Source organism: Cyclopterus lumpus, chromosome 17 (genome assembly GCF_009769545.1).
Source record: "Cyclopterus lumpus isolate fCycLum1 chromosome 17, fCycLum1.pri, whole genome shotgun sequence".
Taxonomy (NCBI): Eukaryota; Metazoa; Chordata; class Actinopteri; order Perciformes; family Cyclopteridae; genus Cyclopterus; species Cyclopterus lumpus.
This window is the reverse complement of record NC_046982.1, coordinates 17696347-17709761: the sequence shown is the minus strand read 5'-3', so window position 1 is coordinate 17709761 and position 13415 is coordinate 17696347. Positions and strand designations below refer to the sequence as shown.

General features: G+C 43.2%; 1 protein-coding gene across 2 annotated transcripts in view; it reads left to right on the top strand.

The window, feature by feature from the left end:
* Positions 1–11419, top strand: part of LOC117746502 (neuropilin-1a-like) — a 74614-nt gene extending 63195 nt beyond the window's left edge. Inside the window, exons 12-18 of one of the 2 annotated variants that reach the window (XM_034555683.1) lie at positions 171–356; positions 1804–1845; positions 4244–4381; positions 5553–5842; positions 6680–6776; positions 6872–6931; positions 7748–11419. In XM_034555683.1, coding sequence (XP_034411574.1) covers positions 171–356; positions 1804–1845; positions 4244–4381; positions 5553–5842; positions 6680–6776; positions 6872–6931; positions 7748–8022 — 1088 coding nt within the window. In that variant the 3' untranslated portion in view covers positions 8023–11419. Of the gene's footprint in view, positions 357–1803; positions 1846–4243; positions 4382–5552; positions 5843–6679; positions 6777–6871; positions 6932–7747 lie in introns of those variants that run through there. The other variant, XM_034555684.1, reaches the window with a different exon arrangement.
* The last annotated feature ends 1996 nt before the right edge of the window (positions 11420–13415 follow it).

The following is a 13415-nucleotide window of genomic DNA, read 5'->3' as shown; positions in this document are numbered from 1 at the left end:
TGCAGTAATCCAGGATCCAATGAGGAACATTATCTTATTAACAAACATGTAAAGACGCGCTTTAAATACACACGCAGACGACCACCGGCTTCATCTGGTTCATCGTACATGAATATGCCTTAAATGTTGTTAAACGCAAAGACTTATTTGTAATCCTTCTATCCATCCAGACATCACAACCACGGCTCCTCCCACCACGGCCATCGCCTCCACGCGTCCCATGACCACGTTTGGAGCGACCACCACGGCGCCGACCACCGTCCCGGGGACGACGAGCCCGGTCCCGGACTGCGAGGACGGACAGCATGGCTGCGGCGACGAGACCGTGGCCCCCGAGGACTACGACACAGTGACGGGTAAACATTTTTTTTATAATTAAAGAGACAGGCACTCATATGTATCAATATGCTTTATAACAATAATCATAACACACTGGAAAGCATTTTAGAAAGTCTTAAAAAGGGCATAATATTTCATAATTGCTGTTCACTCGCCAAGTATCATTGTGTAAAATAATTCCCATAATTGGAATACATTATAATATTTTTATAACACATTATAATCGTTGTTATGTGCATTTGTATGCTGGTTCTAATTTACTCTAGTGTATTGTTATGAAAAAATGTTTTACTACTTTTTGTGTGGTCTGTAATATATTCAATTATATTTTTTCCCTTTACTGAAAGCAGCTTATAATCGTGTTATAATTCATTATAACACGATTATAACGCGTTATGAAAAGTGGGAAATATAACACACTATGATCTTTGCAAAATAAATTCAGTATTATAATACCGGACCTTTTAAATCATTATAAAATGCAAAATAGCGTGTTATGATTGTTGGAATAAAGCATTATGAATAGGCAGGAGTGGCTGTAACAGCAGATTATAACACATTGTACGTATGTTTATAACGTTTAATAAAAGGTCTAGCTTTTGCTTTAGAGTCTTTTTTGTACGTCTGCTTCTAGATTCAATTTTAAGAAGCGAGGCGACACAAAACACTTGTCTCCTTACCCCCGCGGCCCTTGTCTCCTTCCCCCTCAGCTCTCGTCTCCTTCCCCCAGCAGCTCTCATCTCCTTCCACCAGCAGCTCTCGTCTCCTTCCCCCTCAGCTCTCGTCTCCTTCCCCCAGCAGCTCTCATCTCCTTCCACCAGCAGCTCTCGTCTCCTTCCCCCTCAGCTCTCGTCTCCTTCAGCTCTCGTCTCCTTCCCCCTCAGCTCTCGTCTCCTTCCCCCCAGCAGCTCTCGTCTCCTTCCCCCTCAGCTCTCGTCTCCTTCAGCTCTCGTCTCCTTCCCCCTCAGCTCTCGTCTCCTTCCCCCCAGCAGCCCTCGTCTCCTTCCCCCCGCGGCCCTCGTCTCCTTCATGTCTCTGATCGTGATCTTCTTGACTTTGACAGAAGATGACCTCGTTGGACTGAGATCATGACAAATTCCCCCTTATCTTCCTTCTAATACTAAAAGTTTTGACCAAAACGTGTATTTATTATTTTTTTTTCTTTCTGTTTAACTTGCAACATTACAAATCAAACAGCCCCGTTAACGTTGAAAATTCTCCTTCATCTTCCCTTTACCGTCACATGTGATCGATTGCAACTCTGAGGTTTTCACTGAAAAACGTGAAGTCTCCAAAAGACAAAAAAACGGCCCCCTTCAGATTTCTTTGAATGTTTTCTGAAGAGCGTGAAGAGCCTGCTGTCGCTTTCGTCTCCTGTGAGTTCATGTGTGTGCATCTGTGTGGGTGGGACCGAACCGCCTGACCTTTGACCCCCACCCTGACTCTCCCATCTGTTTCCACCAGGAGGCACCACAGCGACCGACCTCGTCATAAACTGCGTACCAGGTGAGGATGTCCGCCGCAATCTGCTGCCATGTTTGCTCTCCTCCTCTCACATTTCCTCCTCGGCTTTCAGTTTCTCCTTCTATCTTTTCCTCTTCTCTTTCGTCCTCTTCCCTCTGACTCGTACAGTAACTTCAAAGTCCGGGCGATCCATTTCACAGGCACATTTTTACGGGGTTGTGCCGGGTTGTGGGTTGCCAGATCGGCGCATTAATTCATCCACCAGTGCCATCGTTCAGTGTCACCAGAGAACAATGTGACCGGCTTTCATGGGAGCGAATGGCTTTTTTATGGCTCCAGTTCACGAATGAGACTTTTTTTCCGCCCAGTGCCGCTCGCGCCGACACACGACTCGGCTGCTGGGAGAAATGCTGATAGGGCCGCTCTGAAATGCACCCGCATTTAAATCAGAAAATAGAAATAAAGACTTTTTTTTTAGACTTAAAAGAGGTGAAGCTATCCAATATATTCACAAGTTCACGTACGATAAAAGATGACTCTTTATCAGAGGGCAGCACAAGGAGAGAAATGAGCACAGATAAACAGAGAAAGGTCAAATAAAATAAGAATAGCACAATAATAACACGATGGCGACAAGAAGAAAGCAAGAAAGTTCAAGTTTAAAGCTAATTAATGTGGCAGAAATATATCTTTCTTTCTTGATCCCCTCGTGATCAGGTTCAAACTCACCGTACTGGTGGAAAACCTGGAACATCTGGAAAACTGGGAGATGTGATTTAAAACCCCTTTTTCACACGTGTTCGTAGTCTCGTCGTTGGACCGATCGCCTGGTGCCGGTGCATTGTGGGTCTGCATTCGCTCCACACTCGCCCGGCCTGTTCACGTTCAATTCAGTTCACGTGGAGTAAACGGGGGAGTCGGGACGAGCCGGCTGAAAAGGGAGAAAGATAGCGGCGGAGAGAGGGATGAATAGAACATGAGACCAAAAAAAGGGCAGGAAGAGAAAAGGAGAGCGAAAGGTAAAGGTGAGCGAGGACAACGGCCTCTTGGGGTCTCAATTAGCCGAGAGGAAGCATCGCGGGAAGACAGCTTGGAGTTGCTGCAGGGGGGGTGGGGGGGGGGTCATCATCTCTGCATCCCATTAGCCTCTCAGAACACGTCCAGAGATGTCTGCATCCGTTTTGGATGCTGCGGTGAACCGACAGAAAAGGAGGGACGTCGATGGGGTTTTTCTTTCTTTTTTCGGAGAGAGACCACATCCACATGTTGGTGGCACCGCGCCTCCCCCCCCCCCCCCCCCCCCCCGCGGAAGATCCCTCCGTTCCTATCTTGATGTCCTGATCTCAAACATCTGTATGTGTTGCCCGCTGTTTTCTATCAGCCATAGGGTTTTTTTTGTGGGTTTTTTTCAGCCAGGCTGCCGGATGGGAAATGGCCCCGCAGCGCCGCACGCCGTCTACAGTTACAACTATCTCTCTCTCTGTCTCTCTCTCTGTCTCTCTCTCTCTCTCTCTCTCCGTCTCTCTCACCTCGGGCCCATCTGCACACGGCCCCCTTTTTGTTTCGGCGCGATATGTTTTCCACAAGCTGTACAATTCATAGTGCACGTACAATAAAGCAGGAACAGCTTTCTGATATTGATGGTGCAAGACTTTCTTCTTCAGTCTGTCTGCTCTCTCTCTCTCTCTCTCTCTATTTCTCTCTCTTTTCTTGGAAAGTGATTGGAAAACGTAGAATTGGTTGCAACCTCGCAGCCTTTGAGGGAAACACCTCACACACAAAACAACCCTTTTTGCGTATAAGTTACTTACCTTAAATTCTTGGAGAAAAACAATGTATTTTTTTTTTTTTCTTCTTGAACGGAGAATCAAGGACCGGTGAAAAGTCTTGATTTGTTCTTGTTGTTGTGAAACATGGCCCCCATTTATTTTGACTAATCAAGACATTTGGTAACTAACTAAAACCGGGTGACTTACTCCTTATGAAGTGAGTAACTAATACTTCATATGTGATTGGCTTTCTGGATAGTTGTACTGGACCAGAGAAGGGTCGATTAAAGGTCCGGTAGATGCTCGATGCCTCAGCCCTGATGTGTATTATAAAATAGGGAAGCCAGTGAGGGATTGTGTTCTTTCGGCTGCACCGGCGGCCTCCAGGTGAGTCGTAGTTGTGGTTCAACTTCTTGCTCCAGGATGAATAGAAGGACCAACAGATACATATATAGAGGTCTGAGCTTCTACACTGTGAGACTTTTCTCATATCGTGTCATTAGAAGCTGAATCATGAGTTTTCAACAAGAAAAGCACCTGTAAGACTTTGACGGGCGATTTCTTTCCCCTTTTTCTGGGAAAAGAAAAACCTCCTCCTGACTGTTAAAGGTGTTTTTAACCTGAGGACCTCCTCTCACCTCCGCCTGCTCTCTTCTCTCCTCTCAATGCAGCGTACGTGTGGTTCGCCTGCGACTTTGACTACTCGTCGTTCTGCGGCTGGAGCTGGGAGACCGGGACGGGGGCCAAGTGGCACATCCAGACCAACGGGGCCCCGGCCGTCCACCGAGCGCCGATCCTCGACCACACAGGTGGGAGATGTGTGTCCGTGACACACACACTTTAAAGAACACGCTTGTGATGGAGGCGACGTTCATTCAGAGCGGGATAGTTGCAAATGAAGTCGGGCCGGAATCTTTTTGGACTTGAGCTTGTTTTTATTTATTAGAACGTCTTCGGTTAATAATTAGAAATCCCTTTTCGAAAATGGCATTTTGGTTTTTCAAATCAGAGTTTGGATGGTTCTTTTTAACAATATAGTTTCATGGTTCTTTTTGTGTTTTGGTGTAATAATAATAATAATAATAATGCTAATAATAATATAAATAATAAGAATCGTATATAATAATAATAAGCACTATAATTTCAGTGTTTCTTATGGATGAATACATTTAACTTACATTGTCTCGGCACTAATAAGCACAAGGGAGAAAACGTTTTTCTTTATATAACTAGAATTAGATTAACTAGAAGATTAAAGCTCTTGTCTTGGTGTCTTGGTCACGATATGCCACCACGACAGAGTTATAAAAAGGCAACAAGAAAATCTAGATTAAACAGAAAACACCCGAGAGACATTTCATAACTGTACACGCAACTGACGGATGCTTCGACCCCTTTAAACATTTTTTTAAATGAATGAATGGCCTTGAAAAACGTGGGACCTTTTTTTTTTTTTTTAAAGAATGCGGCGCTCAGATTTATCTCAAGGTCAAACCTCCATTGATGGATGTTTTTTTTACTTATTTTTTTTTGTGGAGACGGCAGCCGATCCAAAATGAACGACTTCACCTTGATTTCTGGACCAGATCACAAGTAAAACAAATCGCATCGTCTCCCGAAGCCCGATATTGAGTCCTTTTGTTTTTCTGGCGCTGCAACATCCTTGAGTTTGATGGGAACAATTAGACTGACATTTTAAGTGAGGTGAAAAGACAGAAAAGCACTCGCGACAGGTATTTACATTCGATTCAATGCGATACAGAGGGTGCGTAGTGAGGGTTTTTTTTGGAAAGCTTTCATTGCTCGATATCAATCATATCGACGCCTGTTTTCCTTCAAAATGTATGGAAATGAGTATCACTGACTTCACTCTTTGAGGTTTTGTGGAGGAAAGAGAGTCAACATATCCGCAGTGAAGGTGGGCCCCCCTGAACGCAGCACGCTGACGCCTCTTACCTTGTCTTTTGCTGCCCCCTGCAGGCGAACGGGGGAACTTCATCTACATGGGGGACACGGACGAGCCGAGCAAGACGGGCCAGGAGGAGGAGGAGAAGGTGGCGAGCTTGGTCAGCCAGCCCATCACGTCGCCGGACGCCGACCTCTGCATGTCCTTCTGGTATTGCATGTTCGGTGAGCACGCCGCGTCGCTCCACATCAAGCAGAGGAAGGAGGCGGAGGCGGGCCAGCTCCTGTGGATGCTCAGCGGCCTACAGGGGACGGTGTGGAGGGAGGGACGAGTCCAACTGCCACGCTCCAGCGTCCCGTATCAGGTGAGGCGAGAGCGGCTGTGGAGGATTCTTAAAGGGGATTATTTTGAGTTTTTTTTATTTGAGAATACAACTAGTTGTTATCTTGAGATCCTTCCTTCACCCTTTGGACAGTTTCTTTTGTTTGTTTTCACAACAACATGTGCAGAGATTGAATGTCTATTAAAGAAAAAAAATGAAGCCAGGAAAAATTGTGATTTAAAAGAAAAAGCACTGAGTTGGAACCGACAATGTGTCCCGTGATAGACTTTTGGCATTTTTCTGGGTGTGTTCCCTGCATCTGGCACAATGCATGCTGGGTAAAAAGGATTACTTTGTATAGAAAAAATGGATAAATATCTAATTTTATTTCAGCAAGTCAGACAAAAAGGCTGAATATATTTTTTTTCCGGTAAATAAGCAAAACTATTTAGATTGATCAGTTGAACAGATTCATAAACTATTTAGCTTGTAACCTCTTTAAAAAGAAGTCTCTTCATTCTCTGAAGACATGAGACTTTTCTTCTTTTTTGATTATATTTTTCAAATTGTTCTTCTTTTTATTTTCTTATCTTATTATTTTACTGGAGTTGGTTTAATGTTTATATTATATTATATTTTATCTGTAAAAATAAAAAAATGTTTAAAAAAAAAATGTTTAAATTAAACTAAACTAGAATGTTGTATCACAAAAGTATATTTCCGTAAAGATATTGTCATGACCCCTCAGATTTAGCTCGCGACCCCTCGTCGGTTACACGTATAAAAAGGAATGCGAAACCAACGTATGGTCATTGCCTCCGTATGAGACTTCAGCTCGTGGCCTCTCAGCTGTTTCATTGCGTGCGTTGTGATGTGCAGGTGGTCGTGGAAGGCGTCGCGGACAGACGCAGCGCGGGTCACATCGCCGTGGACAACATCCGGATCCTAGATGGACTCGACGCCGTGAACTGCAACGGTGTGTGTCGTGTTATAATGCTGGACTGTGCGGTGAAGATATTTTTGAATTCATGTTTTGTTTTGACTTTCCTGTTTTAATATTTAATCTAACAGATGCCACTTTCGTCATGGGTGAAGCTCCGACGTCTCCGCCGACTGAGATCTTCATCCTCCGTAAGTCACGCGACCGACTCCGGCTTTGTCCGTCCAAAAAAGTACTTTGGATGATTTGCATCTACAAGTTTCTTTTCTAGATTAAGTCAGACTTCCCCATTAAAGTAAAAATGTCTCTATTGTGCTTCTGACCATGTTTTTTTTTGACATCTCAAAAGGATCGCATGAGTGGATTTCCACGTTTTGGGAAATAAACTATGCATACTGGTCACCCCAAATTAAAAAATACATATTTCCCCTCTTACCTGCCGTGCTATTTATCAGTTTAGAGTGTGTTGTCGTGAGTCCCCTAGTTTTGGAGATGTCTGCCTTCTCTCTAATATATAATGGGATTAAATGGCACTCGGCTTGTGGTGCTCAAAGCGCTAAATAGTGAGTTTTTTCTAATGTATTTTTATTTAGCCGCTTTCAGCACCACAAGCCTTCTGTCCAATACAATGGGACTATATGACATCTCTACGGCCGATATCTCCAAAACTATAGGCAACTCACACCAAAACAATCTAGATAGATAAGGAAGTACTTGTATTTCTGTCTCTTTAACGTTACCCCCTGACCGGTTTTCCAAAGCGCACCATAGATTCTCCATAAGATTTATACACAGGACTGATTTTAACTTGAGCTGAGACAGACGGCCCATCATCACAAAACATCTAACTTGTGTTCTGCTTCTGTAAAAGAAAAGCTGCATTAATAAAGCAGTCGTGTCGTCTGTGTTCTTCACGTCGTTGTCTTTCTGTGAACATGAGAAACCACTCGGAGCCTTTTCGTCGCCACCGGTCGTTTGAACGCAGCATCACTTTCTCTCTCTTGCAGCGATGGACTCTCACTCTCAGGAGACCAGCGAGCTCGGCGGCCAGGGCAACATGCTGAAGACCCTGGACCCCATCCTCATCACCATCATCGCCATGTCCGCGCTGGGCGTCTTCCTGGGCGCCATCTGCGGTGTCGTGCTGTACTGCGCCTGCTCGCAAGGCAGCATGACGGACAGGAACTTATCCGCCCTGGAAAACTATAACTTTGAGCTGGTGGACGGCGTGAAGCTAAAGAAGGACAAGATGAACGGACAGACTAACTATTCAGAGGCGTGAGGAGGGATGGGGGGGGGGGGCGAGAGAGAGAGAGGGAGAGAGAGAGAGATGTGATGCAGCCAATCTAGTGGGAGGAACCACCGATGGGACGTCAGGGTGGGCTGAAAGTGAGCCAATGTCATTTTTGTTCTTCTTCTCAGGAGCGGCAGTGGAAGGGACTGACCTGCAGGGGGCACTGTGTATAAAGCATCTGTACAGCGGAGAGAGAAAACACACAAAAAAAGAAGGAAACTTGAGGATTCTATTTGTTTTTTTCGGCGTGCTTTGTTGAGTTCATGTGATCACATGCTGGTGTTGAGGCCAATTCAGATGAAAGTGTGTGTAATTCTAATGGAAAGATTAACTTTATTATTTTTTTATAATTTTTTTAATTTTCTTTCCAAGATGGAATTTGCTCTTTAACCGGCCGCGTGAGTGTGAAAGTGTCTACGCGTGTGACTTTCATATACATCTGCATTTAAGGTGTGTATGTGTCATTCAGTTAGTGGTTTTGTGTGTGTGTGTGTGTGTGTGTGTGTGTGTGCTTGTGTGTGTGTGTGTGTGTGTGTGTGTGTGTGTGTGTGTGTGCGTGCGTGTGGGCGGGCACCATCGTGACCCGTTGACCTCTGTCTAGTTCCAACAGTGCCTTTTCTTTTCTTTTTCTTTTGCCTTGTTTTTCTGCTGGTTGTTCTCTCATCGGCTGTCCGTCCAGGGGTTCCTACACACAAACCGTTACCAGATTGCGATGATACGACTACACATTTTTTTGTGTCGCAGTAGCAGCGGTTGCTGTCAAGTGTGGCGCGTGTCGGCGTGGATCCTGACGACGCTGACGACGATCGTACTGACGCACGTTAAAATGTTTAAAATCTCAAGTCAAAGCAGTTCAGGTTTTGGGAATTTCAGAGTGGGGGGGAAAAAAAAGAAAAAAAGGTGTTGCAGGAGCCCTGAATGCCTCATGTTCATGGCACATGACACATCCAACATATTGTACATAGGTTTTAATATATTTGAGCGCCCTTTTCTATATAGAAAAAAAGACACCAGTGCCGCAGTATCCTTTCTCTGTTGGAATCAAAGATCTCTAAAATGTACAGAAAGTATTCGTTTTAACGGACGCGAACACAAAACCTGTTTCTTTGTGTTCCTTTTGACCTGGTTGCCATTTTTTGTTGGTGTCGTCGTTGAGTTCCTGCTTGTGCTCTGGGGAGCAGGAAGGGGTTTTCACAACGACGGAAACGGCTTTTGAGATTATGGAGAGAGAGAGAGAGAGAGAGAGAGACGCCTCAGAAATGCCTCATGGGAAGTGCTGTTTTTGTACAGGGTAAAAAAAAAAAACGGACAACCTCAGTACCGCTGAAGACTAAGACGCTGACAGGAACGTCGAGGACGGATCAACGTTTCAAAGCTGGCACACAAAGGGACCGTTTGGACTTTTTAACTAAAGTGTGTCCGGCCTTCAGCGACAGAGAGAGAGAGAGAGAGAGACGTCCATCAGCATCTTTCACTGAGCTCACAGGATGCTTCAGTGTACGTAGGAATTGATGTGTGCCATGACGATGGCTGGTCTCTGCTTTGTCAGGGTTTTTTGTTTTTTTGTTTTTTCCCGGTGTCGACTATCAGAGGAGGAATCTTTGAAGGCTCTAAATGATGTTTTAAAAAAAAGCCCAAACCGTCCAATTTCTTGCCTCACACGTCAAATGTCTGTCTCCTAAAGATGCACGTTGCCATACAACAAAACTGCACTGTGAATGACAATTAAGGTTTGGGTATTCTGTCGTGGAGTACGTCTGAACATGCGTTCTCACCCAGGAGACGGCTGCTCGTGTACTTTTTGTTTGGTCAGGTTTCTTCTTTTTTTTCTCTCACTAAATCATAGTTGTGTTGCCTCAACTTATCAAAGTACACTGTAGCGTTTATATATTTAGTTTTGTTTAAAAACTATGACTGCTAAACGTATAATTGAGAGTGCGGTGCGATGTCATGTTTTAGGGGACAGGGTTAAAGTAACACACACAGATAAGGAACATTTTGTTCATAACAAAGATGAGTTTACTCGCTAATCATACCCAACAGAAATGCCTCTTAAATCAACAGGGGCTCATTATTTTTATTTATTTTATTTAAGAAAAACAAAAAAAAATCTGATTATAAATAAATAAATAAAGTTTGTTCTGAGCGATTCTGCTGCAGCTTACTTGAGCGTTTTATCCTTCATTTTACATTTCTTAGTCAACATTTAACTGCAATCTACAGCGATCAGCGGGGATTTCATCGAATCATTTCGTTTGTGTGCAAAAGTGCTTAAAATCTGAAAACGATGAGCCTACACAAATATTGTATTAATAAAACTGTTGTGTTTTAGCTTCCGCAGCTAAATGTGTTGTGATGCTCGTTACTTGTTCAAAGCACTGTACCGCCGGTAGGGTTGAAGTCTACGTCACCAGTCAATGACCTCGTCAACCTCCAACAGATGTTTCACGTTCGCTCTCGAGATAATAAACGTTATGCCGACAGATTAAAAAAGCCATTACGCAGGCGTGATAGTTTGGTAGTTTAGTCTTAAATTCAATCTGCTCATATTTCTTCTTTTTTTTTTTTTACGTAGCATTATTTGGCATCATGTGAGCTCAAAATGTTCACGGATTCTTTACAGACACTTTGTTGCAAAGGAAAGACGTTTAAATTCAATCACTGTTGTTCCAATCAAATGAGGGTGCTCCCACCGGTTGAGATGTTCATTATTAATAAGCTCTGCAGAGCCGCACCGGTTCAAATACATCAATATGTTTACAGCATTATGGGTATCATTTTGGTCATTTCAGTCCGACGGAGTGTGTTTCAATAATGCTCCCTCCCCCCATTCAAAACAGGAAAAGGATGCTGCGGCGCCGGAAGGTGAAAACAAATGTTGCACTGATATATTTAAAAAAGAAAAAAAGAATCTGTGTTTATGATGTTGATTTATGAGAAGAGAGAAACGACGGGAAAGGGAGAGGTCAGCGTTATCGTTGCTTCTTTTTTAACACGGTTTCAGATAACTCGGAAAAGTACAATTTACGGAGATGTTTTTCCATCTCGAAGAAGCTTATATGCGTCTCTTTTGAAACGTGACCATTTTATTTACTTGGTATAATATCACCTTGTTTTTGTACTGTCACTGATGTACGTGTTATTGTTTTATTATTTGTTTTTCTTTGTATGACAAGAAGAAATGTTTTTTTTCTAACTGCTTCTGTAATTTTTTTTGCTGTCTCAAAAAAAAAAAAGGAAATAAGGAAGTAAAAAAAGAAAATGGAAAAGCAGTGAGGCCTTAAGTGACTAAAAGTATTGTTTGTTCTTTAATTTCTGGTCAGCACCCAGACTCATCCGTCTCTGTTGTCTCGGACTCTGATCATTGACTATTACATTCCAAAGAATTGGATCAAATAAATGTTTTAAGTAAAAGCCGCTCTGCTGTTTCTGTCCTATTCAGAGAGGGAATGGGTTGTTTTACTGGGTCGGTCTGCCCAGATTACAAACCTTTACTGATTTCTATGGAGATAGTCTGGGTTTGATTTGCTTTCAGTGGAGCTACATTTTATTGAAGATATAGTTGTTCTTTGTTTACCCTGACTCGTGTTGTTTCTATGAATATATGTTTTTGTTCAATGTAATTTTGCTGGATACCACTAAGAGGTAACTTCATGGAAGGATCCCTGAGCGGGCCAACCGGGCGAAGGCCCAGAGGCACAAAGGGTCAGGCCGCCCCTGGTCTTCACCCTCATAATGTAAGTCAAAGAAACTCAAGATGATCACGAAGAAACAAAACTACTACAATGAGAAAAACAAACAAATACAAAGAGACATAAGAAAAAAACACATAAACAAAGTGATTACAAAGAGATATAAAATAACCCCAAAGAGACACAGAACAACTACAAATAGACACAAAACGACAACGAAGAGACATATAATGACCACATAGAGCAAAGACTAGCACAAAGAGATCACAAAGAACTACACAATTACTCCAGAAACTCCGAATATCTACAAAGAGACACAAAACGTGCACGTACAGTCAGAAAGCAACCACAAAATGACAAAAAATATACACAATTATTAGTCAAAGTGACCAAAAAGAGACATAGAATGACCACAAACGGACACGAAACGCCCACAAAGGGAAATACACAGAACACAAAGAGACACAAAACCACCCCAGAAACAAGGAGACATATAAAGACCACAAAGAACCACAAAATTACCCCAGAAACACACAATATCTACAAAGAGACACAAAACGTGCACGTACAGTCAGAAAGCAACCACAAAATGACAAAAAATATACACAATTATTAGTCAAAGTGACCAAAAAGAGACATAGAATGACCACAAACGGACACGAAACGCCCACAAAGGGAAATACACAGAACACAAAGAGACGCAAAATGTCCACAAAGAGACACAAAACCACCCCAGAAACAAGGAGACATATAAAGACCACAAAGAACCACAAAATGACCCCAGAAACACACAATATCTACAAAGAGACACAAAATGTGCACGGAAATAAAGAAAGCTACCACAAAGTGACCAAAAAGAGACATCAAATCACCACAAACAGAGACGAAACGCCAACAAAGGGAGATAAAAAGACCACAAAGAACCACTAAATGTCCCCGGAAACAGAAAGCAACCACTAAATGTCCACAAAGAGACACAAAACCACAAAAAAAAAGAGGCGAAAAGCATCCCAGAATATGCATCTCATGATCCTCTCACGCAGAACTTCATCCCCTGAGGAAGATGCTGTGACGCAGTCGAAATCTCCAGAATTGACAAGTGTACCAAACCTCAGAAACAGACTCTCAATCGGTGGATTGGTTCAAGTCCAGCACGTCATGCGTGCCACGTCACGCTCCCACCACCGAGCGGCAGCATCGCCTCACCAGCACTCTGACCTCAGGTCAGTGAGTGGGCTTCATTAACGACATGAAGCTGCAGCTGTCTGCTCAGTGGGAGCTGGTGTGCACTCCAGTCACGAGGCTTCGCTTTAGGAGAGGATTCCTCTCAGACTGGTGCCGGTGTACCACTTCCATACATGTTGCACTTGTCTGCTGCCTCCCTCCTGACTTATTGGCTTCTGAACCACAATCTGACTCCACAAAGCTTTTATTTCTTGTGATATTGATCACTTAGAACACAAAACCAGAGGCAAACGTGTCATAAATGCACATTAAACATAACATATCTGCTGCCCCTGGACTCACACACCCACATGCCCTGAATATAGAGATTTTTTCATCAACTTTCTAGCTTTATTATCTTTTTTATTTTGTTTTATTTGGCAAACTAATAATTCATGGCATCAAGGCTGGATTAAAAACTGTCTGTTCGATTACAGGTTTTCTTGGGAATCTCCACCACTAAAG